The 26,234-nt window shown below is 44.0% G+C and overlaps 2 protein-coding genes across 4 annotated transcripts in view; both read left to right on the plus strand.

The window, feature by feature from the left end:
• The first annotated feature begins 606 nt into the window (after nt 1-606).
• On the plus strand, nt 607-25,943 carry PCBD2 (pterin-4 alpha-carbinolamine dehydratase 2). Of its 3 annotated transcripts, XM_072871936.1 has the most exons (5): nt 607-835; nt 1,612-1,662; nt 3,397-3,528; nt 22,536-22,616; nt 24,115-25,943. In XM_072871936.1, the coding sequence occupies exons 1-5, from the start codon at nt 734-736 to the stop codon at nt 24,208-24,210; spliced, it is 462 nt and encodes a 153-aa protein (XP_072728037.1). In that variant the 5' UTR covers nt 607-733; the 3' UTR covers nt 24,211-25,943. The 3 variants fall into 3 exon arrangements, with proteins under 3 accessions (XP_072728037.1, XP_072728035.1, XP_072728036.1); XM_072871934.1 differs by lacking the exon at nt 1,612-1,662 and having other exon boundaries at nt 694-835; XM_072871935.1 differs by lacking the exons at nt 1,612-1,662; nt 3,397-3,528 and having other exon boundaries at nt 707-835.
• Nucleotides 25,435-26,234, plus strand: part of CATSPER3 (cation channel sperm associated 3) — a 28,886-nt gene continuing 28,086 nt past the window's right edge. The window contains exon 1 of the mRNA XM_072873019.1: nt 25,435-25,572. The gene's annotated coding sequence lies outside the window, so the exon portion shown is untranslated. The remainder of the gene's footprint in view (nt 25,573-26,234) is intronic.

Genomic DNA, 26,234 nt, shown 5'->3' on the forward strand with positions numbered 1-26,234 from the left:
TTAAGCTAAGAAGAAACAAAGACAGCAGTAAAATTTATTGTTTGGCAAAGAGCTCATGCCCCTACAACATAATTTGTCAGGTATTTTTCTGGTGGCTGTATCTTTCCCCTTTGGAAAGCTGAGGTCCTGTATTTCTGTGTATTAAAAGGAAACTGCACTGATAAAACTTTGGTATTACTGAAGATAAAGCTAGGAAGTATTTTATTAATAAAGATTTGAGATTTTGAGCAATAAATGGGAGCGTTCTTGCCTCTACTGCCCGGTTAGTTGGAGAGGCCCAGGGCTGGATTCTCCCCAGTAATTATCTCCATACCTCTAAAGAAATAGTGATGTCTTTAGATGCGGTGCCTCCTCCGCTCTGAACAGTGACTATTATTTCAGCGCTGCCCCGGGGCACCGAAAAGGAGACCTCCGACAGAAGCCACCCACGGACGCGAAGGAGCGCCAGGACTTCGGTGTGCGGCGGCGGCCGGTTTTGCGCAGAGGGCCGCTCAGCTCCCCCCTTCCCCTCCGGGCTCGGTGTCCTTCCTGCCCGCTGGCTCCGCACCCTTGCTACCCGCCGCACCACGAGGCCGTTGCGGCGGAGGGGGGGGCAGCTCCCTCCCGCCGTTTCTCCCCGCACCCGGCGCGCCCGCTTTCGCCTGCGGGCGGCGGCTCCTCCCGCAGCCCGAGCGGCGGAGGCGGGGCCGGGGCCGGGGCCGGGGCCGGGGCCGGGGCAGGCCGGCGCGGAGCCATGCCAGGCGGCGGGGCCGGGCTGCGGCTGGCGCTGCTGGGAGCGCGGCGGGCGGCGGGCGCGGCGCCTCGGGGAGCCGCCGGCGGGAGCCGCGCTGCCATGGTGAGGGGCGCGGCGGGAGGGAGGGCGGCGGGAGCCCGGGGCCGCGCTGCGGCCCTGCCCGGGGCGGGCGGCCCGCGGGGCCGGGTCCTCCCGGCCGGGGGCCGCGGGCCGGGCCGGGCGCTGGGCAGGGAGGGGCCGCCCAACGAGCCGGCCACGGCCCCGGGTGCCCGTCGCCAATCCCCCGCTTCCCACGGCCGTCCCACGCGGGGACTGATTATGTTTTTGACTAGGACGCTCATATAACGAATTGCACGCGCGGGTTTAGACCGTCACCCCTCAAGCATGAAATGGTTTATACGACTTTTTTGCTGTAATTAATGACTCCTTTCCCCTGAGCTTCCTCCAAATGCGCGCTATCGATTGCGTAGGTTAAACCCGCCGTGTGATACAGCATGTCGTCCGCGTGTCGCGGGTCAGGTGCAGTTATCTTGTGTGCTCAGTCAATATTCGCGTGTCGGTGCCCACGCAGTGCTGGCCTCCCTGCACGTTCCTGCCTTTCTGGGGGGTCTGCGCTGTGCCCCGTGGCGTGGTGCTGTGGGCGCGTGGCTGTGAACATGCAGGTGGCATCTCCCACCTTCTCTTTTTCCTTTTACAAGCCAGTTCCTGCTGCTTTCTGCTATGTTTCTGAATACAGCTGTGATCTGTTGGAGGGGCTAACTTGGGACGTGGCCTTTGCAACCTATTCCTAAGCCAGATGCTGCCATCGGTGTGCTCCAGGGCCTGCATCAAACTCGGTCTCTGTGTTTCTATTAAAAACTGTATGCTCTAATTTCAAGTCACAGCCTTGTCTCGTGAACACCTGCGTGTCTCGGCGAGGCCTCAGGAAGGTAACCGCAATGTCCCTAAAGCTAACAGAGAACATCGCTGCTGCCAGCCAGAGGAATGAACTTTGTGCTGCCTCCTGGTCACAGTCCTGGACTTTGCTATCTCAAAAACACCCACCCCCATGATTTTTTGTAAATTAGCCTACTAATTTCGTCTCTTGCCAGATAAAATAATAAATGTCAAGACAGCCATTAGCTTTGGGAATTTTTGTATACGCTTGGAAAAAGAAGCATGTAAGAAATTCGTGCTTGCAACTGCGGTTATAGCAACAACAAATCCAATATTTTTATTTTTGCAAGTCCAAAGTTGTCTTTGAAGCGTAAAGAGCCCAAATTAGTTCATTTGGGGACCGGTAAAACCCACCTCTTGGACTGGATGTATCCAGCCTATTGCAAGTGGTGGCAGCGATGCTGTTAGATTGATTTACGCTGTTTGGGATTTTTTGTCCCATATCATTGGTGAAAATGTTGCTCCTTGGCCATTCTGCATCTTAAAGCCTTGCTCAGGTCGCCCTAATTGCGTTAATTGCTGCTCTGCTCGGGCTCACAGCCCCATCTGGTGGCACAGGGACTCCGGCCGGTCTCTGCAGCGGAGCTGCCAGCGCCTCTCAAATCAAATTCTCAAATCAAAAGGCAAAAAATACCTTGAGCTGCTGATCTGGCGGTGGGTACTCACAGACCTCCGATGTCTTAGTGAAGCTCTGGAGCAAAATTGCTCAGCCCCTTTCTGGAAGTTCTCACAAAGCTGTGCTGGCTACTAGGATAAAGACTAAAGCAATCTGAATTTTGCTTTTCTGGGGAGAAAAGTTCTTCCCGTTAAAGCATTGCATCTATGAGCTCGAGACGGATCTGTTAGAATATATCGTCTAAGTAATCACTCATGCCCTTAGTCTCTGCTTTTGGGAAAAATATCAAGCCTCTTCCAAACGCCCCACAGAATTTTCCGCTGTCTCCGGGTCTGGCTCTGACCTCACGCATGGTTCAGGCACTGATTCAGATGTTTAGGCAGAGGGTGTAATCTGTTACGTCTGCTCCCAGTGGCTTCAGAAGGACTCTTTTTGCTTAAAATAAGACATATTTAAACACATGTGCTTTGCAGAATCTGGTGCTCATACCAGTAACTTGTAACGTCTCATAATGGTGTCTATATTGTCAGGTTTTTTCTTTTCATTGTTAGTTAAAAGGCTCTTTGTTGCTTGCTATCTTTAAATCTGTTCCTGCTTTCTTAGGAATAGCAACATACAAGTTTTGTAGAATAGAATCTCCTATTTTGCTTCTGTCTTTTAAATGACAGTTCTTAACCTAATATCCCTTTTAGCCTTGTAATTGTACATTTAGCATAAAATGTAAATAAGCTTTTATTTATATGGCAGAACGCAATATTTAAAAATTAATGCAATTGTTACAGCATCTGGGTAATTCGGATGAACGAGGGACGGGTACAGGTATGCTGGTGACCATGTTCGTTCCCGTGAAACAGCCTGTCACTCTTCGCTAGTGTTGTACAAAAGCATTTAGCTGAACTTAATTGACCAAACAGAAATGGTGTTTCTTGGCTGTTTTAAGTTAGGCTGGGCTGTGAAATTATAAACAGGAAGAAACCGTACAGTGAATTTTCCACCTCTTTACCTTTCTACGATACGTAACCAGTTTCCTTGTGTGACTTTCTTACTGTTGTACAAAAGAGAACCTCAGCCTCACTCGTGTCATGTTTGTTTTTTTTTTTTTCCTCAATAGTCTTCGCAGTCTCACTGGTCGACAGCAGAGGAGAGGAACCAAGTTTTACTTGATCTCAAAGCGTCAGGCTGGTCTGAGTTAGGCGAAAGAGATGCCATCTACAAAGAGTTCAATTTCAAAAATTTTAATCAGGTAATTATTGTTATATACCACTTTTAATATAAAGGAAATGTAATTGCTTTAATTTCCATAGGATCCTGATGGGAAAATATTTATATTCAGAAATTTGGGAGTATCCTTGTGGGGCCAAACCCTCTTGGGTTTGCCTCAACGGATTGCTCTCTGATTCTGATCTCATTAGGTGGAGTAAATTAATTCCATTTTGTAGTTGTTGAGTAGATTTGTTCTAATATTACAGTTTCTTGATTATAATATTAGGGTAAAGGTCAGGGTTGGTACTATGGGATTAGACAAATAGAATTTGATCCTGATTTGATTTTTTTTTTCGTTACTAGCACTCGTAAATGAATGCTGGAAATATGTAACTGATGGACGGTGGGGTTCATTTTTGTCAGGGAAAAACTTGAGAAAAATGGGTAAATATAAGAACAGAAACCTTTGGTAAATAAGGTGGGGAAAATACGATACGTTTCACCTTGTAAGCAGGAAGACAGAGTTCTAGTATATTCTTGAATGAATCGTAGTAGCTGATCCCACAGTGTCTTCGGCACGGCAGACTGCTGGTTAGACCTCGTTGGGTTTTTATTTGGAGTCAGGATCCTGAGCCACGTCTCAAACTCACAAGAACACGTCTTGGACATCAGTTACAGACTTGCTTTAGAAATACTGAATTTATTTTGAGAACTGCGGTCAGCTACATTCCCCTAAAAAATTGCCTTCTGAGGAATCATGACATTGCTTAGAAAAAAGTCACGTTCCAAGAGCATGCGTTTCCCTTCTGTTTTATTTCTGAAGGAGAGGTGAGTGCTTTCTCGGGTGGGGGAGGAAACTCAGGATTTTGTTCGAGCGATGGCTCTCACTGAGCTGGTTCTTTTCCTCGCTACGGGAGGGACACAGCGAGCTCCAGGCTTCGGGAGGCCATGGGTTTTGGTGTGTGTAGGGACCGGGAGCTGTGCTGTGAGCTGTTTATTTACGTGGCTATGCCTAAACCCAGACCAAGATTTTTTAGGAAATCACAGTGAGCTAGATAAACAACAATTTGTAACGCTGGCTTTTTTTTTTGCTGTTGTAGACAGTAGTTATCATGGTAAGGAAAGCCCAGGCAGTAGAGAGAAGGTGGGTGAGGTGTTCCTGGCCCCTCTGAGCTGGGCAAAAGCAGAAGGGAAAACAACTGCAGAAAACTCCAGCTCACGAGCAGGACGGTGCTGGTCTAGGGAGCACGTCCGGAGCCCTGAGTACATTTTTTCCTGGATTACACTTCAAACCTGAATGTTAATAGAAAACAAATAGAACTGTATCAGGTAATTCAGAGGACAACGAAGGAGAGAAATCCATGAGAGGGAGCTCACATGAAACCTTGGTGAGATGTGCAGGCAACTCAGAGCTGGAGCACCCAGGAGAGACCAGCATGTTTGACATCGATGAGATAGAAGTAACCCTTGGAAGAGCTGAGATTTTCAGCCTTTGTGCTTCGAATATTCATGAAATGGCATCTCTGCCAGGGGATGGTCAAAGTCTTTGTTGGTTCAGCACAACTGGAAATTACTCCCCTTCCCCCCCAAGTTAATTAAAAAGTGGTTTTGCATACTGTAAGTAAATAAGTCAATTTGATCAGATGGACTTAGGCAGTGTGCCAACAGGCGGGTCAAGAGACAAATCAGTGTGCTGCACCAGCAGATATCTAGAAAACCCATTGCTTTGGCAAAAATTTACAAAGTTGTGGTTTTTTTGACTGTGTAGATTTATCTTACAACATAGGTAGATATCCATGCGTCTTCCTAATTTGAAGGTTGATGAAGCACATACCAGTATAGGAAGCTGAGTATATTTAAATATGTTCATTAGTAAATGATGAAGTGTACATTTATACTTCTAGTGCATGTTATCTTAGAAAGGGTACTCAAAAAAAAATTGCCACTTGAATTGTTTGGGAGATATTGGTACAGTCTCTTTCATTTTTGGTTGCCTTTCATAGATGTCAGGTAGGGCAGAAATGAGAGCAGGGGCTGGGAATTGGCTTAAAAACTGAACTTTCTGTGTCCAGCCGGGAAAACTGGGTGGGTGGGTCCTCTGTGCAGCTCTGGTTGGAGCAAGGTTATATGTGAGTATCTGAAGGCAGAATTTCACCTGCTGATGTGTAGGGACTAGCTGCAGTGTCCCCATTTGCAGCTGCGGAGGGCAGAAGCTGTTCCTGTTGTAGTCCAGGAAAGGGCTCAACATGCAGATCCCGAGGGGATGTTCAGAGCTGGTATTAGAGAGCAAGTATTTGCCTTTCGATAAGTTGAATGTAAATTAAAATTATGCATGTATGCTTATTGATGTTTATGTTTATAGTAACTATTAGTAAATATTGTGTTTATTATGACCTAGGGAGCAAATGACAAAAGCAGAGCTATACCTGCATTGTACTTTAGGAGAGTTTAGTCCTGCAATGAAAAAAAGTGAACGTGTAGGTACAACTTCCTTCATTTCACGTAATGAATATTCTGTTTACATTATTTGAAGTGCAAGTATTTAGTAAAAGTCGAAGGACTGAGAGCATTTCCTCGGTGATCTTCCTGCTGCCCTTTTACAGATGGCGTAAAATCAGGTGTGTAAAAAAAAAAAAAAAAAAAGTAGTTGAGCTGACATGAAAGGTATTTCAGATTTATGTTTTGCAGATGATATTGGTATGATTAATGTATTCATTGCTTTTTTTTATTGCTTCTCGCAGATAATGTTCATGATGCATGGAAAATTCTGTGGCTTTAAAATCTATGCCAGGTTTACAAAGTCTGTGTATGTCAACAGATGTTAAGAATATAAACACAACTTTTATTATGAAGTCGTGCAAATGTGTAGACATGAGCTTGGTTTATGTATATTATTTTCAGCATGAGAATGAAATGAAACTTCTGTGAAACAAGAGTTATTTAGATTCCTGAAGCTTTCAGGCTGAGATTAGCTCGGTTAAAAGCGATCAGCAATGGGCTGCCTTTGTAAGGCTGACAAGCTAATGACACTTCTGGCTTATGGAATTAGTTTGTAACCCAGAACTTGAAAGCGCTGGTGCTGTTTGTTAGTCTGAAGATACATTTTCATGAAAATGGGCTTTGGAGGTACAGTTCTCTGAAACAAGCTGGAAACCAGGCAGGGGTCCCGGCTGGAAGCCCTTTGTTAGTTAGGTTGCTGTGGGTGCCCACCACGCGCTGGTCCTGGCATCCTGGACTGGGTAGCACTGGTGCTGGGTGGTGGTTGCTACTCCATGTTCCCGTTGCCTTTAGCGTGAGACAGGTTCCTGGTGGGTGGGTGTTCTGCATCTTGTATAAAATATAAAATACACCAACGACGAGGGGAAAAACATGCAAATGCAACTCAACGGTAGAGGAGAGCACCTTGTCTAGAAGAGCTGTGCTGATCGCACCGATGTGTCCGTTCCTCCTTACCTACCTTGCAATTGCCACACATTAGCGCTGCTGTTGAACTGCAGGTAGGCAGTGATGAGTTAAAATTGGACTCTCTTACCTCTAGGACCCTCGCTCGGGTGGTCACTCAAGAGCCCCCTGCTTGAGTCGCTTTCCCTGGGGAGTGCGTGCTTGGCAGAAGCCTCTGACCATGAGCGAGGTCTTGGAGAGCAGGTGGGCTTGGACCACTCCACGGCAACTCTCCAGCCCTGCCACGCGTCTGGGTGCTGGTGAGCCTCTGTAAACCTCGCAGCCACGTCAGGGAGCTTATTCAGGACCTCTTTCCCTGTCTGCAGGGAAGAGAAAAGCAGCTAGCGAGGCTTTCGGGCCACTGTGTAGCATCAAGAAGGCACACTCTTGTCCTTTCATGTCTTTGTGCTACTGAAACAAAACGTTTCTCTTCCAGCTGTGGAGGAAGCCCTCTGCTTCTAGTCTGCCCAAGCAAAATTCGGAATGGGAATAGAAAGTTAATTTATGCCTTCAGACCGTGCCGGTAACTCCTCCCAGTTATTGTTCTGCACACTCGGAAAAGAAGCTGCAAAAACACTGGGACTACTGCTAAAAGTTGGTCATTGAGGGAGGGAGGGGTTGCTGAGGACCTCAATGCCTTTATCTCAGGAATTTCCTGGGATTTTCTTGGCGTTTCAGGTCGGTACACCTCAGGAGGAGTGATCCTGCAAAGGGGACAGACCTGGCTTAAAAATCTGAATTTGCCCAGGTTCGTCTCGAGCCCGGTCCCGGCTGGGCAGGCGGTGGGCTCCGGGTGATGGGTGCTGAGCGCTCGGTTTGGGTCCTTTACCCAGCTGCTCATTTTTGCCAAATTTGCAGGAACATCTTAACTTTGAGACTTCCATGTCTCTTGTCAAAGTTGGTTGGATTTGACCAGAGGGTTTAAGGGGCAACTGCCTGTGTGATTGCATTTCCTTAGGTAATCACGCAAAGGCAGAAAATGCAGTTAGGAAATTACAAAGGTGGGCATGTTTGCTGATGGTCAGGTTCAGCATTTACAGCTGCTTTCTTTTATAGGGTAAGTTTTTAATTAAGGTTGGGGTTTTTTTAAAAAAAATTCATGTAGGAAGTCTCCGTAAGACCTTTAACGTCATTTTATAAAATGACAGGAAATCAAATGCTCTAAGAGTTTTAAAAGCTATTTTAAATATGTTTTGTGTTTTGAGGCTACAGGACACAGGTGAAAGATGAGCCTGAGCAGAGGGGACAGTAAGGAAACGCTTTGGAGGACGGTGTGTAGCGAGAGTAGAAGCACATGTGTTTCGTTGCAGTTGTGGACTCTGGGTTTTTGAGAACTTATTTAAAGATGTGCAAAAAATCTAGAATGCTTAAATAAATTCTTATGCTCACTTTGCATTTCCTTTCCACATTTTCTAGCTCTCTTGCTTGAAATCCAGGAAAAAAAAAATCAGAGCATGTTGCAGTAGATGCCTTTTTATTCCCCTCATTGAAATGCCAGTTGTTTTCCTTTAGCTGTAGGGAAACATGCTCAGATTTGCCTCTTTAAATTGATCATCCTTGTTGTAATATCGCAATTACACATCCGAACGAATTTGGTAGGATATGCAATGAATACTCTTTATTTGTTTTGATGGTGGTACTTGGTGCCAGTCCCTGCAATGTAATCGCTGTCGATACTTCCTTTTTCTACTCCCGGCACGTTGCTATGCCTTCTGCGTTGATCAAAGATTGGAAAATTTGTTTTTATATATGTAGGCAGTGTATTTCATTGCCGCTTTGTGTACTTAATCTTTTGGCTGTTTGGCTGAAATACGTCCACGCCTTTTACGTATTGAAAACATAATATCCTTTAACCTACAATCTGCAGAGTTAAAATGAATTTTGTGTTAAATATTCGGTTGTGGACCACATCTCCAGCTTTTTATATGCCACAGCGGTCTTGTGGGTTTTTTTCTTCTCCATTGTCTGATAGTGAGGTCATTTTCAGTCCTCTGAGAAATTTTATTCCCAGCCAGATGCGGGCCATATATTAAAAGTAGCACCTGTGGCTAATATCACAGCAGCTTACCATAAATTTACATGGTAACTAGGATTATATCTGTCAAGACTGTTAAAAAATGTCTAGATTTAATTTGATTTCCAGTATTGAAGGAGCTCTCCAACATTTTGCTTCATAACTATATTTTAAAAGTTAAAAATCACTCCATTGTTAAGTTTTATAGCACTCCCAGTGCCCATTAAGTTGATTTGTTAAATGGGGGTCAGAATAAAGCAAGTTGGCTACAGGAGGATCGGAAACCAACCCATTTGTGACAAATTTAGTCCTTGCGTGTGAATCTTCTCAGAGCCTGGGGACTGATTGGATTCAGGTGCAGCTTATGTCAGTTGTGTTTAACCTCAAAGCCCGAGCAGCCTCAGCCCCTGACTGTCACTTGTGCTAATCAAAAGACGAACCTGTTTTCATTCGTTTGGGGGGGAATTGCTATTCTTAATGTACTATCGGTCTGCTTGCTCCCTCTGCTAGAGTTTTGCATTAGATTGCCTGTCGAGTGAAAATAATATTTTTTTTTATCCGCCTAGGTAGGTGCTGGTTTTCATATAGTCTTTCCTAAACTGCTTCGTTTTCCATTATCCTTTGAGTCCTCTCCCATATGCCATGATTTGTGCACCTGCAGAGTTATGAAAGTATTTCTTTTGGTAGTTATGTTGTTCACTAACTTCCCAGCGTTTATGAATACAATAACCGATTTACAATAAATCAGAATTATTTATGAGTGGATTTACAGAGTTGAGAAAATCTTTGTATCTGAAAATAATGAATTTCTGGCGTATCTGCCTGTTGACATTTTCCTTTATTAGAAACTGATAGTGAAGTTTTTGGGACTGGCAGCGGTTAACCTGCAGGCTGAAACGGAGTGAATGAACTGCCTCAAGTGTCTCAGAGCAGAGCGCAGTAAAAATATATGATTCCTGGATGGTCGTACCTTCCTTGAGTTTATTCTTGTGATTGACTGAGTAAGTAACACTCTCACCTCTGAGTCGGTGGGTTGGAGGGTCAAGGTGCAGCTGCGGGACCTGGACACGGTCCCCCTGCCCGCACCGCTGCCTGGCGCTGCCTGCGGAAGGCAGGGAGCTCGGCGTCTGGGTGAAAGGAAAGGAGAAGTTGGCTTGCTTGAGAGCTTACGAGTCTCCTTCCCTGGCCTTGGAGGAGGAGATGACACTGGTGCCCTGGTCAGCGTGTCCTCTTTCCAGAGATGCTTCCACTTACCTGGCAGCCAGCAGTGGGAAATTTTGCAAAGCTAGGAAGTCCGTAGTGGTGGAAATATGTAATTGGGTTGTGTCTAGGCAGAAATTAAGTCCTTGGTGCTGGGAGTTGGGAAATACAGGATTTATTTTTTTTCTCCTGGCCAGTGTGGCTGTAGGGCTACAAAACCATAGGTAAAGTCAGCCAGTGCTCCAGAATATTTTCAGACCAATGTTTTGCACTTGGCAACATCTTTCTGTTTTAAATAGAGTTGCCTGAGTGCATCAGCAGCCTCTTATGTCTTTCAAAGTCCTTCACAGGTTAGCCTTTCCTTCTATGTCTGGGAACCGTCATTTTGTCCTTCAGTCCCTTCATTACAACTTCACTGTTGTAATGCATGAGAGAAATTCATGCCTGATGCAAGTCAGGCAGCTGATGAGCAGCGGTTGCTCCTCTTCGTACGGCGGGCTATCTTCTCTCCTCTTTGGCCAGGGTCTGTGCGTACAGATCCCACCGCCCTCGCATCCCATCTGCTTGGGGCAGGTTACAGTACCGGTATCATCGTGGCGGTACCACCAGTATCAGGCTGCCAGGATTATTTAAAATGACACAACACTAACCATATTTAAATACAATTAATGGTGTTTAAATTGAAGAATCGGAGTGGGCGTGTGTCCTTCATCTCTAGCGGAGGTGAAATGCAAGATATCCTATCCCAAGTGTTGTAGAAGTTGCATCAGTTTAATTTTTCTTGTGACTTAACTATCATTAGGGATGCTTATTTCCTTGATGAGCTAAGTCATATTTCTCCTTAGAATAAACCATTATTTTATTGTTTATAATTATTGGGGGCGGTTGCGTTTCTAATTGCTGAGTTTGCCCCACCGAGTAGACCTGTTGTATCTCCATTTAAGCAGGCCACTGCTTAAATCTGCCCAGCTGACCTTTGGGCTGCTCTCCAGTTGGCTCTAATACAAATGCTTTCCTTAAAAGATGGATTTACTATCACTCAAGTAAAAATTATTACAGCATTTGCCTCATGCTTGTTGCATGCATTGATCTGAAAGTGCAAAAGGAATTATTTGTCAAAATGCCTTTTGGATTTCACAAGCTGTCTTGTAGATTTAGAGTAGAAGAAATGTTTCTCCTTTTTTTCAGCTGTACAAATTGATTGTTCACTCTGTTTGAATTAAACAGAACAAACGTTATATCAGCCATGCGGGCAGGGTTGCTGTACATTCGTACCAAAAGAGAGCAAATGTGAGCAGGTCACCTTAATTTTAACTACAGTTTGGGCTCTTTCCTCATTGAACCACCTTTGGAAAATGAATGGAAAATTCAATGGTTTTGAATTCAGTTGGACACCTTCATTTGGGAAAGTGCAAATAAGGCTGATGTTGCCTTCTCTGAGGAAGGTCGTCACTCAGAATAATTTTTTACCTTTTCAGTTAAGGAAAGCTGGTGTCTTGCAACTCTTCGTGCATTAAAATTTATTTTTGTGGGGGTGCTGGGAAGATGCTGATTAAATGCAAACAGTACATCTCCCTGTCTTGGTTCTTTAACCTTTTGCATCCCCTTGCTGTTGGAATAACACCCGACTACGTTTTCAAACCATTAATTGCCTTTTACGCTAGCAGCTCTCACTTTCTCGTACTCCCATGAAGGAGAGAGACGCTTTGGGATATTATCCTCTGCAATTGTAATTAAAAATGGTCTCTGGCTGGCAGAATAAACTAAAATAAAACTACAACGCCCCTATTTAAAAATTAACCATTACTCGCCAAAAGCACATCAAACCCACTTAGCGGACATCCGTTAATCCCGCGGTGAGCCGTTTCAGGCTTTAATGCACACTGTTTTACACGTTAAGGGTTTTGAAGTCGCGGGCCAGCGCTGACCTTTCGCATCTGCTCCTCTCGCAGTAGGAATCTCTGCTCGCCGCTCCCCGTCAGGGCGGATTAACGTGACGAAGTGCAGCGCTTCTGCTGGCTGCAATTTCGGGTTTTGATCAGAATTATTTCTTTCACAAACAATCACGTTTGGCTAAAACGTTACATCTGCTCTGAAAAGCCACTGGCAGGCCCACAGTTTATCGGGGTGAGGCGAGTGTAATTTTTTTCATTCCTATTTTATAAAGCTGCAAACCCGCTTAACATAGGTTTTCTGGGGGAGAGCTTCCCTTCTTCCTCTTCCCCTTGCCCTTTTCTTCCTTTCATTTTGTTGGGCTGAGATGAAAAGTTGCTTTGGACAAGCATAAAGCTGGCTGTGATGTCTTGGAGGGGTTTGGTGGGGAACACGCTGATGAGTGGGGAGCCTCGTGCTGAGTCAGCACCGCAGCATTGGGTTTATTTAGTGCTAAGGGTGTTTTGTAGGAAAACATTTTTAATTCCTAGGATCAGAGGGGAAAGTCCTGATTTCGTGATCTAGTGTGATTTTTCCTCGTGCTGTGATGAGAATAACAGTAGGCAGTTAAATATATGTCTGTGTATGACCAAGGTGTCCCTGGCTGGGAGAATCTTTATTCCATGATACGGTGGGTGGGTGCTTGTACCAAGCAGAAATACTGTTAGCTGTACAAGCCCAGGACGTGTTTATGCGTGCGTCTTGTAATGCCCAATCTAATAAAAAAACAGAGGTGGACAAAGGGTTTCCCTTTGGGGTGTGCTCATATGAATTTCTAAAAGAAATTTGACGTTCACTGGAGGACTCAGTATTTGTCTCCCCTTGTGAGCCCATCTCTCTGTTCCCAGGTGTACTGGTGTACAAATGGTGTGGGCTGCCCAGGGGAACCCTTGTGTCTTAGTAAAAAAACAACCAACAAAAAAAACATGGAACCTCTCAAAATACTGCACATTGGATGTACTCTGCCACTTCCAGGCATGTGCTTGGAGCACACGGAGGGGTCTGAAGACAGTGAAAAATACTAAGTATAGGTTGTCTGTCTAAATTGTTGGCAGTTAAGTGAGCCTGGTTCTTAATAATGTAACTTAACGTAGCTGCTTTTGTCCTGCCAGCTCATGGAGAAATCTCCGTGACCTGCTCCAGCCATTCTTCCACATAACCAGAGACAGGAGATGAAGGACAGGTCTAGGTGACCTACAGATTACATAGGGACCAGTGGGCATGGTAAACCAGGCAAGGTACCCAACTGCTCCGAGGTTGAAGGATGCCCCAAAGAGAAACACGTCGTCTGGGAAGATGCTTGCTCTCTCCTACTCTTTCTTCAAAGGATCTGTCACTTCTAGTCTTGAAATGTCTGTCTTCAAAATAATATTTGAATTTTATAGTGCACTATAAATTAAAAGCCTGCCAGTGCTGGCCCAGGTAAGTCTCCTGCTGAGTTCACTGCCCCCATGTATCATCTACTCTCTTCTACTATGAGAGGCGTCCAAACGTGAAGACCCATTCTGACAATACAGCAAGATGCTTTCAGCAGCTCGGTTGAGTGAAATCATTCCCTGACTGGATCTGCAGTAAATGTTCCTCAGTTTGCTTTATTTCATAGTGTTAGGTCTTTTTAGATTCTGGCTTGGCCAAGAGGGTGATCAGGAGACCTCTCCAAATTCCTCACACCTCCATCGTGATTTCTCTGTCTCATGTTTGAGACTTTGTCTTTAAAAAAACAAACGAACCCAAAAAAGCTGACAGGGTAGTGGGTAGGAGGATGGTGGAGGATGAAATGGTCATGAGACCAGCCGCTTCTTCTCTTAATCCATCATAAAGCAATGCCTTTCTTATCACTCTTTGATGTTTTCTTAGGATCATAAATGGCAGAGATTTAGAGGGATTATTAGAGGCAGGATATGATTGCCCTTGGATACTCAGCAGAGAAGGTTTTGGATATTAAGCTGGTAGTATGTGTAATCTTGGCCAAAAGACCAAGGAAAATTTTGTCTGAGCGCTCCCTATGTTATCATCAGCATGTATGGCATGTGAACTTCATTTTCATGTCTACAGAACGGAATCATTCCTTCGCGTACGAGTAAAAAGAAACATGGGGGGAAAACAGTAGTATTTTGTTCTGCTGTAGCCAGGTCTGTTCCATCCAAAATGTGATGCGATGAAGAACTCGGTGTAGAAGAACTTCTGTGGTGTAGAAGATCTTCTCTGTTCTTCTACACCATAGCCGAGCTCTATAAAAGTCAGAGGACTTGAGCACCTTTTTGAAGTGGAGTATTCACATAAATTAATTCTTATTTGGTCTGTCTTTCAATGGCTTCACGTCGTGGGCCGGCACCGTGTGATCGAGGGTGGTTTATTGCCCGAGTGGCAGCATCCTTGTGCAGCACGAAGCACATCGGTGAGCGGAGCGCCTTAGCAGAGGGTTCAGGAGCCTGAATTCAAAAGGTTGGAACTGGGGACCAACTGCACCTTGTTACTAGTTTATTTTTATAGTGGTTTGTGTGATGGCTTTATTACAGTACAGCCAGGGGTTTGATTTGCTGGGCCAAACATTTGCTTTAACAAGTAAAATTATCATTGTTCTTTCAGTTGCGCAGCCAAGAGAGTTTATTATTTTAAGTGACTGATTGCTTTAGCAGGTGCTCGGTTAATGGGGGCTTCGCTGTATTATTTAATGTTTTTAGGTAGTGTGCAAAAAGTTCATTTAAAAAAAGTCATGTTTCTTGAAATAGCCATTTTATTCGGGGGAAGCCTCCTAAGTGCAATCTTTATATTCCATTTTTGAGCACAAAGCACACAAAAATGGCTTGGGAGGTGGAGAGTCACATTTAGCTGACTACACAGCGGGAGGATTTCTTCCATGTTCTGGTTCAGTTCTGAAACCTGGGATTATTTTCCTTCTTTTTCTCTAAAATCTAATTTAGAGATCTACATTTTTGAATAAATAAGATAATATTTATGAAGCTATGTTTACCTAGAGTGCTAAGGAACTGGAACTGGGGGGAAAAAAGCGCATTTATTTTGGATATTTCTATATGAAGTAATCTATCACAAATACCATGGGACCTTGTTTCAGGTTTGATTGGGATTTAGGATGTCTACTTATTTTGCAGTAGTCTTTATGGGCAGTAGTCTTATCTGTAAGCAGTATCATAAGCAAATGAATGTATTTTGTAATAAGGTTGTATTGACCCGGTGGAGTCTAGGCTTGAAACTTTTATCACTCACAGAAAGAAGTTTTTATGCTGCTTTAAGGCATCTCTATGTTCTCTCACTTCCACTCCATCAAGTTTATAAATCTTTTTGGTGGAATAGGTGATTAATTCTGGCGTGAAGTCTGTTCATTGAATCACCGAGCATATTATCTGCTTTCTCTTCATGAAATCCAGGTGCAATCACTTACAGTAATAAAAATGAGAATAGGAAAAATGATCCAAGGCTGCTGGAAAAGTCAAGATGTGACGAGGAAGAAGGTGTAATAGATTTAACATTTTGTATCATATTATCACCAATAAGAGCATAATAGGTCTAAATTCAGCAGTTACGAAAATCTTGATATCAACAGGCTTAGAAAAGATAAAGCCGAGGTTTGTTGTGCAGATTGCACGCGAGGGTATTTCACACGCTTGGCGAGCGCGAGGGGAAGAGGAAAGCAAAGCGAGGAGACGGCTTTAAGAGCAGGTCAGAGCTCTCTGCCTTCCTCTTAGTCCCTTTTCTTGCATTGATCCCCGTATCCCTTGGCAGAAAATTTGCATTTGTTTTTCAGACCAGTTGAATCTCAGGTGGGGCAAATTACGCATGCACCTGCTTTATGACAAAGCGACGTCATAGCTTAGGTCACTGCTGAGCTTGGGAGGCAAAGCCTTTGACTCAAACCTCTTTTGGAGAGCTGCATCTCGAGCATCATCGGGCCCGTGTCGCATCTAGTGCCTGGTCTAGATAGTACCGAGCGAGTGTGAACTTCTGAGCAGCTTGGGCTTTTCCTGGGACAGCATTCCTGAAATTGCCTTCTGTCATCTCCTGCGGCTCTTGACATTGTACCGGTACCAGTGTGAGAAGCGTCCCCGTTGAGGAAAGGCCATGCCTCCGAGCTCCGCTTCTCTTTGCCTCCATTTATTCTTCATGTTCTTCAAATTGGTAAATCATATGACAATAAACAGAAATACCCTCAATGAAGAGAGAAGGGGAAACTGTTGTTTATCTGGTCAGGTGGTTTAGATTAGCAGTGATGCTGGTCTGTATTATGTTACTTTAAATCATAGTGTCCCAACAGGACATAAATTATGAAGATTGTTACAGTATGTTTCATCCAATGTAAGATCAACAAATTGGAATAATTTTTTTATAGGAAAATCAGTGCTTTGGCAAGGTTATTGTTGAAGAATTTAATTTAACTTGAGCTTTGCTTGCATTATTTCTTAATATATAAAAACTATTTGCATAATGTATGAAGCATAAACATTTTTAGAATCAAAGGCAAGAATGCCTTTTCCAAGATTACACAGAGTGGCAAACTACTTAGAATAGATCAGTGTTTGTGCTTTTGCTGTCAAAAATGTTTGATATAGAGCTTGGCGAGCTAGTTTCTTCACCGACGTAATTGTAAACAAGTGTTGGGAGACAGAAACAGCGTTCTTTGTAGAACATGGTGTAAAGGTTTTCACTTACGCTGCTGCAGATCTAACATGGAGAGCAGTGTTTACAGCTATAATATGAATAGGTAACTTTTTTCAGAGAGCAAAGCAGCTTTTCACTTTTGTATAAATGATGTGTGCAGATAAGTACGGGGGATGCGAGCAGCCGGCTCTGGATTTTAAAAGGATATGATAAACGCAGAAAAGCATAGACAATTAAGTTGGGAATTGTAGTTGTGGGGGTTTTTTTAGCTTCATATTTCGTTGTGACGGCCGAAATGGCATCTCAGTACATGCCAGTATGTCTGTAATGTTCCTCTTCCATCCTTTCCCTTTATTGGTGTCTGTCAGAGTTAGGAGTACTGCTTTCCCCAGTCCTCAGCAGTGCTCGGAAAAATGATCCGAGGCTGCTGGAAAAGTCAAGATGTGACAAGGAAGAAGGTGTAATAGATTTAACATTTTGTATCATATTAACACCGATAAGAGCAAAATAGGTCTAAATTCAGCAGTTACGAAAATCTTGATATCAACAGGCTTAGAAAAGATGAAGTTGAGGTTTGGCTGCATTCACGATATTTTGCTGCTCAAGCTATTAAAGAGGAGAAAAATAAATTATCTACCTATGCTTCGTTAGGTGTTGTTCTCCTTCGGGATGGCATAGTGCCGTCGCAGAGGTGGGACGGAGGGAGCAGGGAGACGCGGGCACGATGTCTGAGCCGGCTTGGCCATTGCTTGCAGTCTCACCAGAGAGATGGGGACGTGAATAATCTGAGTTTAGCTCTGTTTTGGGACATGATTTAGTTGCGTTCTTAAGGACTGTCCCGCTGTTCTTGGAATGGTATTAAAAAGGGGAAGAGCAATGGGAAGGTGTTCCCCTGGTTTATGTTGTGGATGAATCCACAGGGCCAAAAAAAAAAAAAAAGAAAAGAGGAAAATACCTAATGCCACATGGATCCGGTGTCCCTGGGGATGGTTCAGGCAGGATGATGATGCCAACAGGGAAGAATCCCAAAATGGGCACGTGGCTTTGAGAATGAATACCTGTCCTCCTCCTGTGCTGCCATCACCTTCCTAAATACTCGTTGGATTCCTCTTTTTTTGTGTGTTTTAACCATGTTGTCACTTTCAGATGAAGAGTGTGGCCTTGTGAGATGATCTTTGCATATTTGTAAGGTAAAAGTCTTTCTTAATGGAGTAAATAGAATTAAAATAAAACAAACCCTGGATTTTTCTTGACACCACAAGAGAAAATGTCATGAGGTTAAGTCAAACCCTCGTGACTAGCTAAACATAACTTATAATAGCTCGACATTAAAGAGGTTTTTCCTTTTATCTGCTGGCCCGTAGCTCACTGTTAGGTAGTAATGTCAGCTGGATATGTGAAAGCTTCTGCAGTTTGGAAGTGAACCTTAACGATTTGAGTTTATTGCTGTTGTAAGTGTCAAACTGCTAAGGAGAACACGTGCTCTATCCTGTGCGCAAGGGTATTTTTTACTTGGGTGAATGGAAAGCAAATGTGTGAAAACAAATCTCTTGCCCTGTATGACAATGTCACTATAACTTGTTTTATTTATTCATTTCCCACTGATAAATGATACAGATGCAGCCCAGGTGGGTGGGGAAGGGAAGACAGGTAGCCCTCGCACTGCAGAAGGTCAAGGTTAATGCTACCTCCAGCGTTATAATGACAGATGGGAGGCAGAAACCTTAATGTACTTGTGATTAGCATATGGTTTCCTCCTCTGAGTGTCCGAAGGATTTAAGAAGCCCGGGTGCGCTCTTCATAGCATACGCATTTAAAAAAAAATAAATAAAAAGTGTGTATGGTTCTATTGTTGAGCCTTTCAGCTGTTTTTCTTGAATATCTCCACTTTTGAGTCAAGTACTGTCAGCTGCTTTGTTCTGGAGATGTTCTGGGGTAATCCATCACTGGGGACTCGCGGGTGGGTGATGTGTTAGCACGACATATCGACCTGTGTTGCTTTGATGTATAACTCGTCAAGATAATGTTGGCAAGCATTGTCCAAAAGCAGCATGTTTAAAAAGTATTAAGATGAATTGATTCCTTGCTTAAGAAGTGTGAAAGGAAGAATAATGGCAGATTAGCTCCGGGATGCCGCGGTTCTCCCGGAGCCGTGCAGCGTTGTGCGGTGCAGAGGGGCGGATGGAATTTCATCTTTCCTCCCACTTCTGACAGCAAAGTGTCTGGCCCTGGTTTTCCCATTCTCAGGCAACAAAAGTCGCATTAAGTCTTATTTTGTGGTAGCGTATTTTGTCACTTTCAAAAGCAGTTTGGCCAGTCCGGAAACATTATGTGATAGCTGAATTTTTTAAAGTTATTGTTGGTTTTTTTTACTGTATTAAGTTAACTTGTTCTTCTAAGAGTGGCCCTGATTTTTATGTCATGGAGACACGCTGTGGCTGGTAGTATTTAAAAACCATTTTAGAAGTGATGAAACACCATTAGTTTTTAGTTTCTTCTTTCGTGATCTTAAAAGACGTGAAGGGAAGAGATGTACTGGCACACCCAGGGCATCTCCTTTGTGCAGAATTGCTTCACTCATTACTTGTTCTAGTGCTGTTCGTGGTTCATTACAGGGATTTTGCAGTCTGCCATGACTTGGGTGATGTGATGAAGTTATTCAGAATAACCTGTGTGCCTGGATGATATTTTAGCCCAAATGTCCTAAAAGGATTAGGTTGAAAATGTCTGCCTAATATGCCTGTTACTGAAATATCAGAATACTTTATAGTATTTAATACATCAAAGTCTCTTTTAATACTTTGTAGTGGTTTCTAGAAAATGCTCAAGTGCTTTCTTTCTCCTCTCTTGTTATTTTTCAAGGAAAAATCTGAAAAAGTTCTCATTAGGGGCCGAGGGGCTGCAGACTTCTGTTATTAATAGAGCGAAAGTCAAGATTGTGTTGGGTCTTACTTTCATGAGTGAAGTACTTGCCCCACTTTCATCAAGAAATGTGTGATGGTCTGATAAACTCTGCCCACCAATGCAGTCTTGACAATGATCTTGCACTGCAGACTGCTTAATAATTTTCATTATTTTTAATTAAAGTTGAAGAAGTGCAGACTCCTGCTCAAATTAAGGTTGGTTGTGTTGCCGGAATGTGGTAATTACTTTAATTGATCACAAGATAGTTTCCTTGATCACCAATTAGACCAAATTACCGATCAAGTTTCAAGACGTGAAGAAATGTCCAAACTGATTTTATGTAATAGTGTTTTCATATCTAATCAAACCTAAATATCTTTTCCTTCCAGAGCCAATTGTATTTTCCCAAAGAAAGGTTACGGCTCTACAAATATAAAGGTGATTCATAAACAATAGCGTTCCAATTCATTTAATTAGCAAAGGAAGTATTTAGGACCTTAATGGAGATTGTGCTGGTGAAATTGCTCGGTAGAACTGTAGCTCATTTTCTTAGTGGGAGATACTTTTTGCGTGTAATTAAAATAAACTAAAATGCAAGAAGTAAGTTGCTTTGGGTAACGTGCAATGAGGGAGAACGTCTCTGAGCAGAGCGAGGTGTGCCGAAAGGCCAGTCCGGAAACTTTATGGGATAGCTGAATTTTTTAAAGTTGTTGGGGGTTTTTTTACTGCATTAGGTTAACTTGTTCTTCTAAGAGTGGCCCTGATTTTTATGTCCTGGAGACATGCTGTGGCTGGTAGTATTTAAGAACCATTTTAGAAGTGATGTTACGACTGAAACACCACTGGTCTGGCGGGTGTGCGTGCTTCGTCCTTCGCTGTAACACCAGATCGCCCTGGCTGGGACAGTCGTGGTCAGCTGGAGCAACGAGCAGCAGGACCTGTCCTGGGGAGGGTCCTCTGCGCCAGAATTAATTCCTTTCCATGACTCGGACAGCCCCAAGTTGAGCACTCTTTGGGAAGATGAACGGCGTTAAGACCAATGACTGTTTTATCCAGCTGGAGACTTTTTACTGTCTGCAGGCGAAGAGGCAGTGGGTTGGCGTGGCGGTCCACTGGTCGGAGAGGATTTGGCGGTCCACCGATCGGGAGGATTTGTCATCGCAAAGTGGGAAGGAAGGTCTGCAGAGCAGATTAATTTAGTAGACTCGTTTGCTTGCGTACTTTGCTCTGCCTTCCGTTGGAGGGTGATTATTGTCACACAGTCAATGAGTTGTGCTTGTGTAGTGTAACCTGCGTATATACGTAGGTGGGTGAGTTCCTGGGGTGGACAGACAGACACTGGTAGAGCAGACACGAACCTGGTAGGGTTTTCATAAATTTAATGTATTTTTTCCCTTGCTGCTTGTTTGCACAAAGGCAATCTAGCTGCAGACTGCAATCTAGCAATTGCTGTTTTAAACTTTTGGGGACATTTCTGTGTATAGATTGCTGTGTTGGAAATAGCATTCCTATTAAGCCCATGGACACTCTAAAAACATTTAAATCATATCTCTTTCAGAACTATTAATGCAGAAGTGTTCCAAGTCATTGCTAACATCTAATGCACAACTTGCAGCTTTCTGCTTCAAAGTGTGCTGCTGAAACATTTGCAAATTTTTAGAAGTAATTGTTCACTTGAAGTAAAACTAAACCAAGCGAGAGCTTCAAGGGTAGTTAGATTTTCCCGAATTTTGGAATGCTCTTGGGTCAAAGAAAAAAGCTTTTTAATTGCTGACAGTTTGGTGATTTCCAAATGACAAACCTCATTGGAATGATTTTCTCTGATTATAACGTTTGCATTCGTCTGACTGGCAAAGCGACTAACAAAGTCATACTTCATCCAGGCACTGATTCTTTTTTTACTTAAAGGTTTTTGTAATTTGTGAGAGGAAAAAAGACTGAAACTATTATCAACCATTATATGTTATTCATTGACCACATGTTTGTTTGAAACGGCCATCGCTTGGTGGAATGCGGGCTAGGTACATTCTCTTCCATAAATTAGCACGAAAAAACTACCTAAATCAGGTAGGGTTTTGTTGAGCTTGTTGTATTATAATACGAACCAGACTATAATGTGGATGTTACTTTTGCTTTGCATGTTAATTCAGGTCCTGAACCCCGATGGATGGAGCTCGGTATGAACAAAGCCCGCTGACTCAGAGGCGTCCTGCTCACGCACTGAGGCCCTTCGGGCCCCACTGTGTAATTGCGTTCTTGATTTACATGGACATTCTAATTTTCTTTATAACGTAGTGATTTGCTCCTAAGTATTTTGGCGAGGGCCTGCTATTATTTTCTTCTTGAGCCTGTGATAAAACCTGCGTCCTGGGGGAGCATGCTGGGGAGACTATAGGCACAGAGGATTGGGAAACCTATTTTAACTCATTTTAAGGGAAAATATTTTCTCATAAAGCAGAGGGGCAAACCCACCTGCCGCCTTTCTCCCCCCAGTAAAAGAAATAGCAAAGTAGTTAAGTGAAAGGATGTGTTTCTGGAATTGGTGTCTGTCTAGTACAGGGATACTGTGGCACGATGCTTAATTAGAAACGGCACATTTCGAAGATGCAGTAAGGGACGAGGGCTTTGGGATGGATGTTTAAAATCGCTGTTGGATGCCAAAGGTAAAATCACTGCTCTGATACAACAGCTTTGAGTCCTGGAGTAAGTAACACTGAGCAGAGTGATTTACCGGGGTCTGAAGGGGATGATTTCAGCAGTCTCAGGAAATGCATCGGTGGCATGAGAAGGTGAGATGCTCCTTTAACACACACAGACCCGAGGTGCAGCCATCTGGAACATCTCTAGGAGTTTTTGAGATTTTGGAGTGAATCTTGGAGATCCGCTGCCAGTCCTGGCAGGTGGAGGAGTATTTTCCTCTTTGCTCTTTCTCTCCGTAGGCTTTCGGATTTATGACGCGTGTTGCTCTACAAGCAGAGAAGATGAATCACCACCCAGAATGGTTTAATGTCTACAGCAAGGTAACGTGTTCACCAGCCCTAGTTACAGGCATGGCAAGTTAAGGAGACCAAATCACCGGCCCATTCCCTCTGCCTTTTTTTGTAGCTTATATACAAGATAAGGGAATGGAAAGAGGTTGTGTCTTTTTAAAGAGGTTTGAGATTTTAAAGAGATGCTGAGATATTTGTAGTGGTGAGGAATCCGGAATCAAGCTTTTCGCGACTGCTGCCAGCCCCATGGACCTGTCGCTTCACCTCTCTGGCTGAGATCTAAAAATAAAATAGAAGCCTTTAAACTCTTATTTAGCCAACCTGAATAAATGACTGTTTTGAAACTGCTCACCAACTCTCATGCCTTTCTGTGCAACAAGTTGGGAGCCCAGCGGTATAGGGTAGCAGACTGTCGATGTGTAGATACCTAAATGGGAGCCTGGCAGTCTCAATTTAGGTTTGATTTTTTAAAAAAATTGTAGGCTCCTATGTCTCAACATAGCAGCTTATAAAATTTGTTTATAATATTACCTACCTGGTGGTGGTCTCATATTTACAAGGGTTACAAGGTATACTGCAACCCTCGAATGAAAGGTGCTGTGTGAAGGGGGAAATTATTGCTCTCCCTTTATTTTTATTTTCTAATACTTCTCATTGCATTGTATCGAGTTGTTTGTTTTAGCATTTGGTGAATATATGGCAATCCCGCTAAAAATATACTAAAAGGACGTGTGACGAGCAGCCTGCGGCGGGGAACCCCCACCCCCGGCGCGGGGCATCCCCACCTCTCCCCCCTAACAGAGCCATCCCAGCACAGGCTCCTTCTCATCAGCCCTTCAGGTCACCCTGCTTGAGGGGACATTAGATGATCAGCGGACAAAGTCCTTATCATCTACTCTTCATGATTTTCTTGGCTTTCCAGAATATTCAGAATTTATCTTTTTTTTTTTTTTCCTCTTCTCTCTTCCCAAAATCGCAGTCAAAGGTGAGACAAAGTAACGCCCAACTTCTCATCTGGCTTAGTCTAAACAAACCCGTGCAGGCAGCCGCGTCATAGCAAAATGCACCAGTCCGTTTGTTTTTCTTTTTGAAATTAATCTGCAACAAGCCCAACAATTTTTTTCACCTTCAGGGTGCTGTGTTTTAACAAAACACGTGAGCCCCTGACTCTGCTGTTGGCAGCTTGGTCACTGGCCCAGGTTCTTCGTGAAACCGATCCGTGGAATTTAAATGTAAAGAATGAGTTATTTAATCGGACACCTCTTCTTGGATGAAACCCAAGAATGCAACGCCTGTTTTATTCTGCGAAGGGGCTCGCTTTGGTTAGACTTCAGGCTCTGTTAAGCCTCCTCACCTACAACGTCTTCTGGTTTTTGTGAGCAGTGAGAGTCCAGCTTGCTGCTCGCAGGGAGCTTTGTGTAAAACCGGTCCACTACAGAGACACGCAGTGTTCCCGGTGAACTGCTGCTCAGCCTACGTGGCAGAGATCAAAATGGCTTCATAACCCCTTTCTTTTCCTTTTTGACAGGTTCAGATAACCCTGATTTCCCACGACTGCGGTGGACTGACCAAGAGAGATGTGAAGCTGGCTCAGTTTATTGACAAAGCTGCTGCCTCGGTGTAACAAAGGTGTAAAACGTTTTAATACAGTGTCCACCAGCATTTTGTATTTAAAGGATATCCCTCATTCCTTGTAACCCTGATTTCACAAAACCCCTGAGACAAGATGTTTTGTAGAAGGAGCGGCTTAGCTTGCTTTGCCTTTTAGCCTGAGATGCCTCTGGATGCCTGTGCTTGTCCTTTGCCATTGCTGGCTCTGCCTGAGGCTGTAGCAGATAAACCAGCAACAAATGAGTTTTGAGCAATCCTTTTCTAGAAACTAAAACAAGCTGGAACGAAAGCAGGAGCCCACCCATACGTGCCGGTGTTCCCCAAGCCCACGGGGGCCGGGGCTGGTGGCAGCTGCCACGCGAGCCTGCCCCGTGCCCGGCCGCTTCCTTCCTATAGATTTGTACATCTCTGCACTTCAGACAGTGTCAGAGCAGCCAGGCCGGGTCAGTCCCCTCTGCCTTGGTACCTCCATCTCTGCCGGTGACCGGTGGCAAGCGCGAGGGATGCTGGTGAGAGCAGCGCAAGCAGCTGATGATCTTTCCTTGAAGTTGCAGCTCAACCAGCAGTTACAGCTTTGCATTTTGGTGTTTATTCTGTGCTCGTCTGATGGCTCTTCAAACCCATCTGCCCTTTTGGCACCCACAACCTAGCAGCTATATCCAGCAAAAGTCTTGCTGCGTGCTTGAGAGCCATTCCCCATCTAAGATGCAGGGCTGGATCCTGCGGTTGCTGAGAACTTTAGCTCTGGTTCAGCAAATACAAAAAAATCCCTGTGAGCTCCGAGCACTCACATCATCAAATGAAGCATGTGCTTAAGTGCTTGGCTGGGCCGGGTCAGTGCTCAGCACCTTGCAGGATCGAGCCATTATTTGTGTTGTAATGCTCCCGTACCTGCCGGACTGGGGAGGTATCGCTTGGCCGGGTGCCCGGAGCATCAGCCGGAGCTGCCGGCAGTGAAGGAAGCAGCGTTAGCAGGATTCTTGCTAAGCTGGGCTTGGCTGAAGCTATGCTCACCTTTTTTTTTTTTTTTTTGGTATCTACAATTACTCATTGCGAACGTTGTTCCAAGAGCTGCAGATCCCACTGACGAGCTTTAAAATAATTTATTCCGTGGTTTCAAAGTCTTTGTTTGTATCCTGTGATCCTCACCTAGACAGAATTGCACTGTTGGCAGGGAGACTTCAACCTGCTTAAGGCTTGCAGAAGGGCCTCTCGTTCTGCAGTCCCGCTGCCGAGTGTCCCCAGCGTGCACCGTCATGCCCTGCAAGCAGCTCTGGGTGCGGAGCTCCCGGGAGATTGACACCTCCAAAATTCCTGAGTGCATTGCTCGAATGGCACCGGCGGCACAGCTACCAGCTACCAAGAAGTGAGCTACGTGAGTGCCAAAATCTATATCGGGTGTATATGCGAGGTGTGTGGTCTCTCAGATATTTGGGATGCAAAATGCCACTAGCTGCCATGCGAGTATTCATGTCGATAAAATAAGAAAGGTATTTTTTGTTAATCCTTAGCAAGTGCACTGTCATGTGCTAATTGGTTGCAGGAAGCAAGATGTAAAGTGTTGGGATTTATTGTCAGTAACCCTACTTGGGATATCAAGTTAATACCTAAAAAGACCCAAATTCAGACTACGTGCTCAAATGTTCTTTGCTTCCAAGTGCCTTTCCCCAGTGAAGCGGTGGATTTCCCTGATATGGTTTGAAAATGGTCACTGTTGTGAGGAATGAATAAAATTAAAACAACCAACCAGGCTGTGATGGCTCCTGTTACTGGTGGGGAAGTGAAACGAGCTTCACCCAAAGTTTTGACGACATCTCTAATGAACTGTGAAAACTCTGCTGTTAGAAATTGATATATAATGCGTGCACTTTGAATAAAACCAATAACATCAAATTCCTCCTTTGTAATTTGTTTCTTTATTATTGTACATATGTGCAAAGCTGTTTAGTTTTAAGATAAATTTAAGATAAATAATATTTAGTTACTGGGAGGTCTTTGGTTTAGAATATTGATATTTATTTACATACTCCGAGGAAA

This window comes from Ciconia boyciana, chromosome 9 (genome assembly GCF_034638445.1).
Source record: "Ciconia boyciana chromosome 9, ASM3463844v1, whole genome shotgun sequence".
In the NCBI taxonomy this organism is placed as follows: domain Eukaryota; kingdom Metazoa; phylum Chordata; class Aves; order Ciconiiformes; family Ciconiidae; genus Ciconia; species Ciconia boyciana.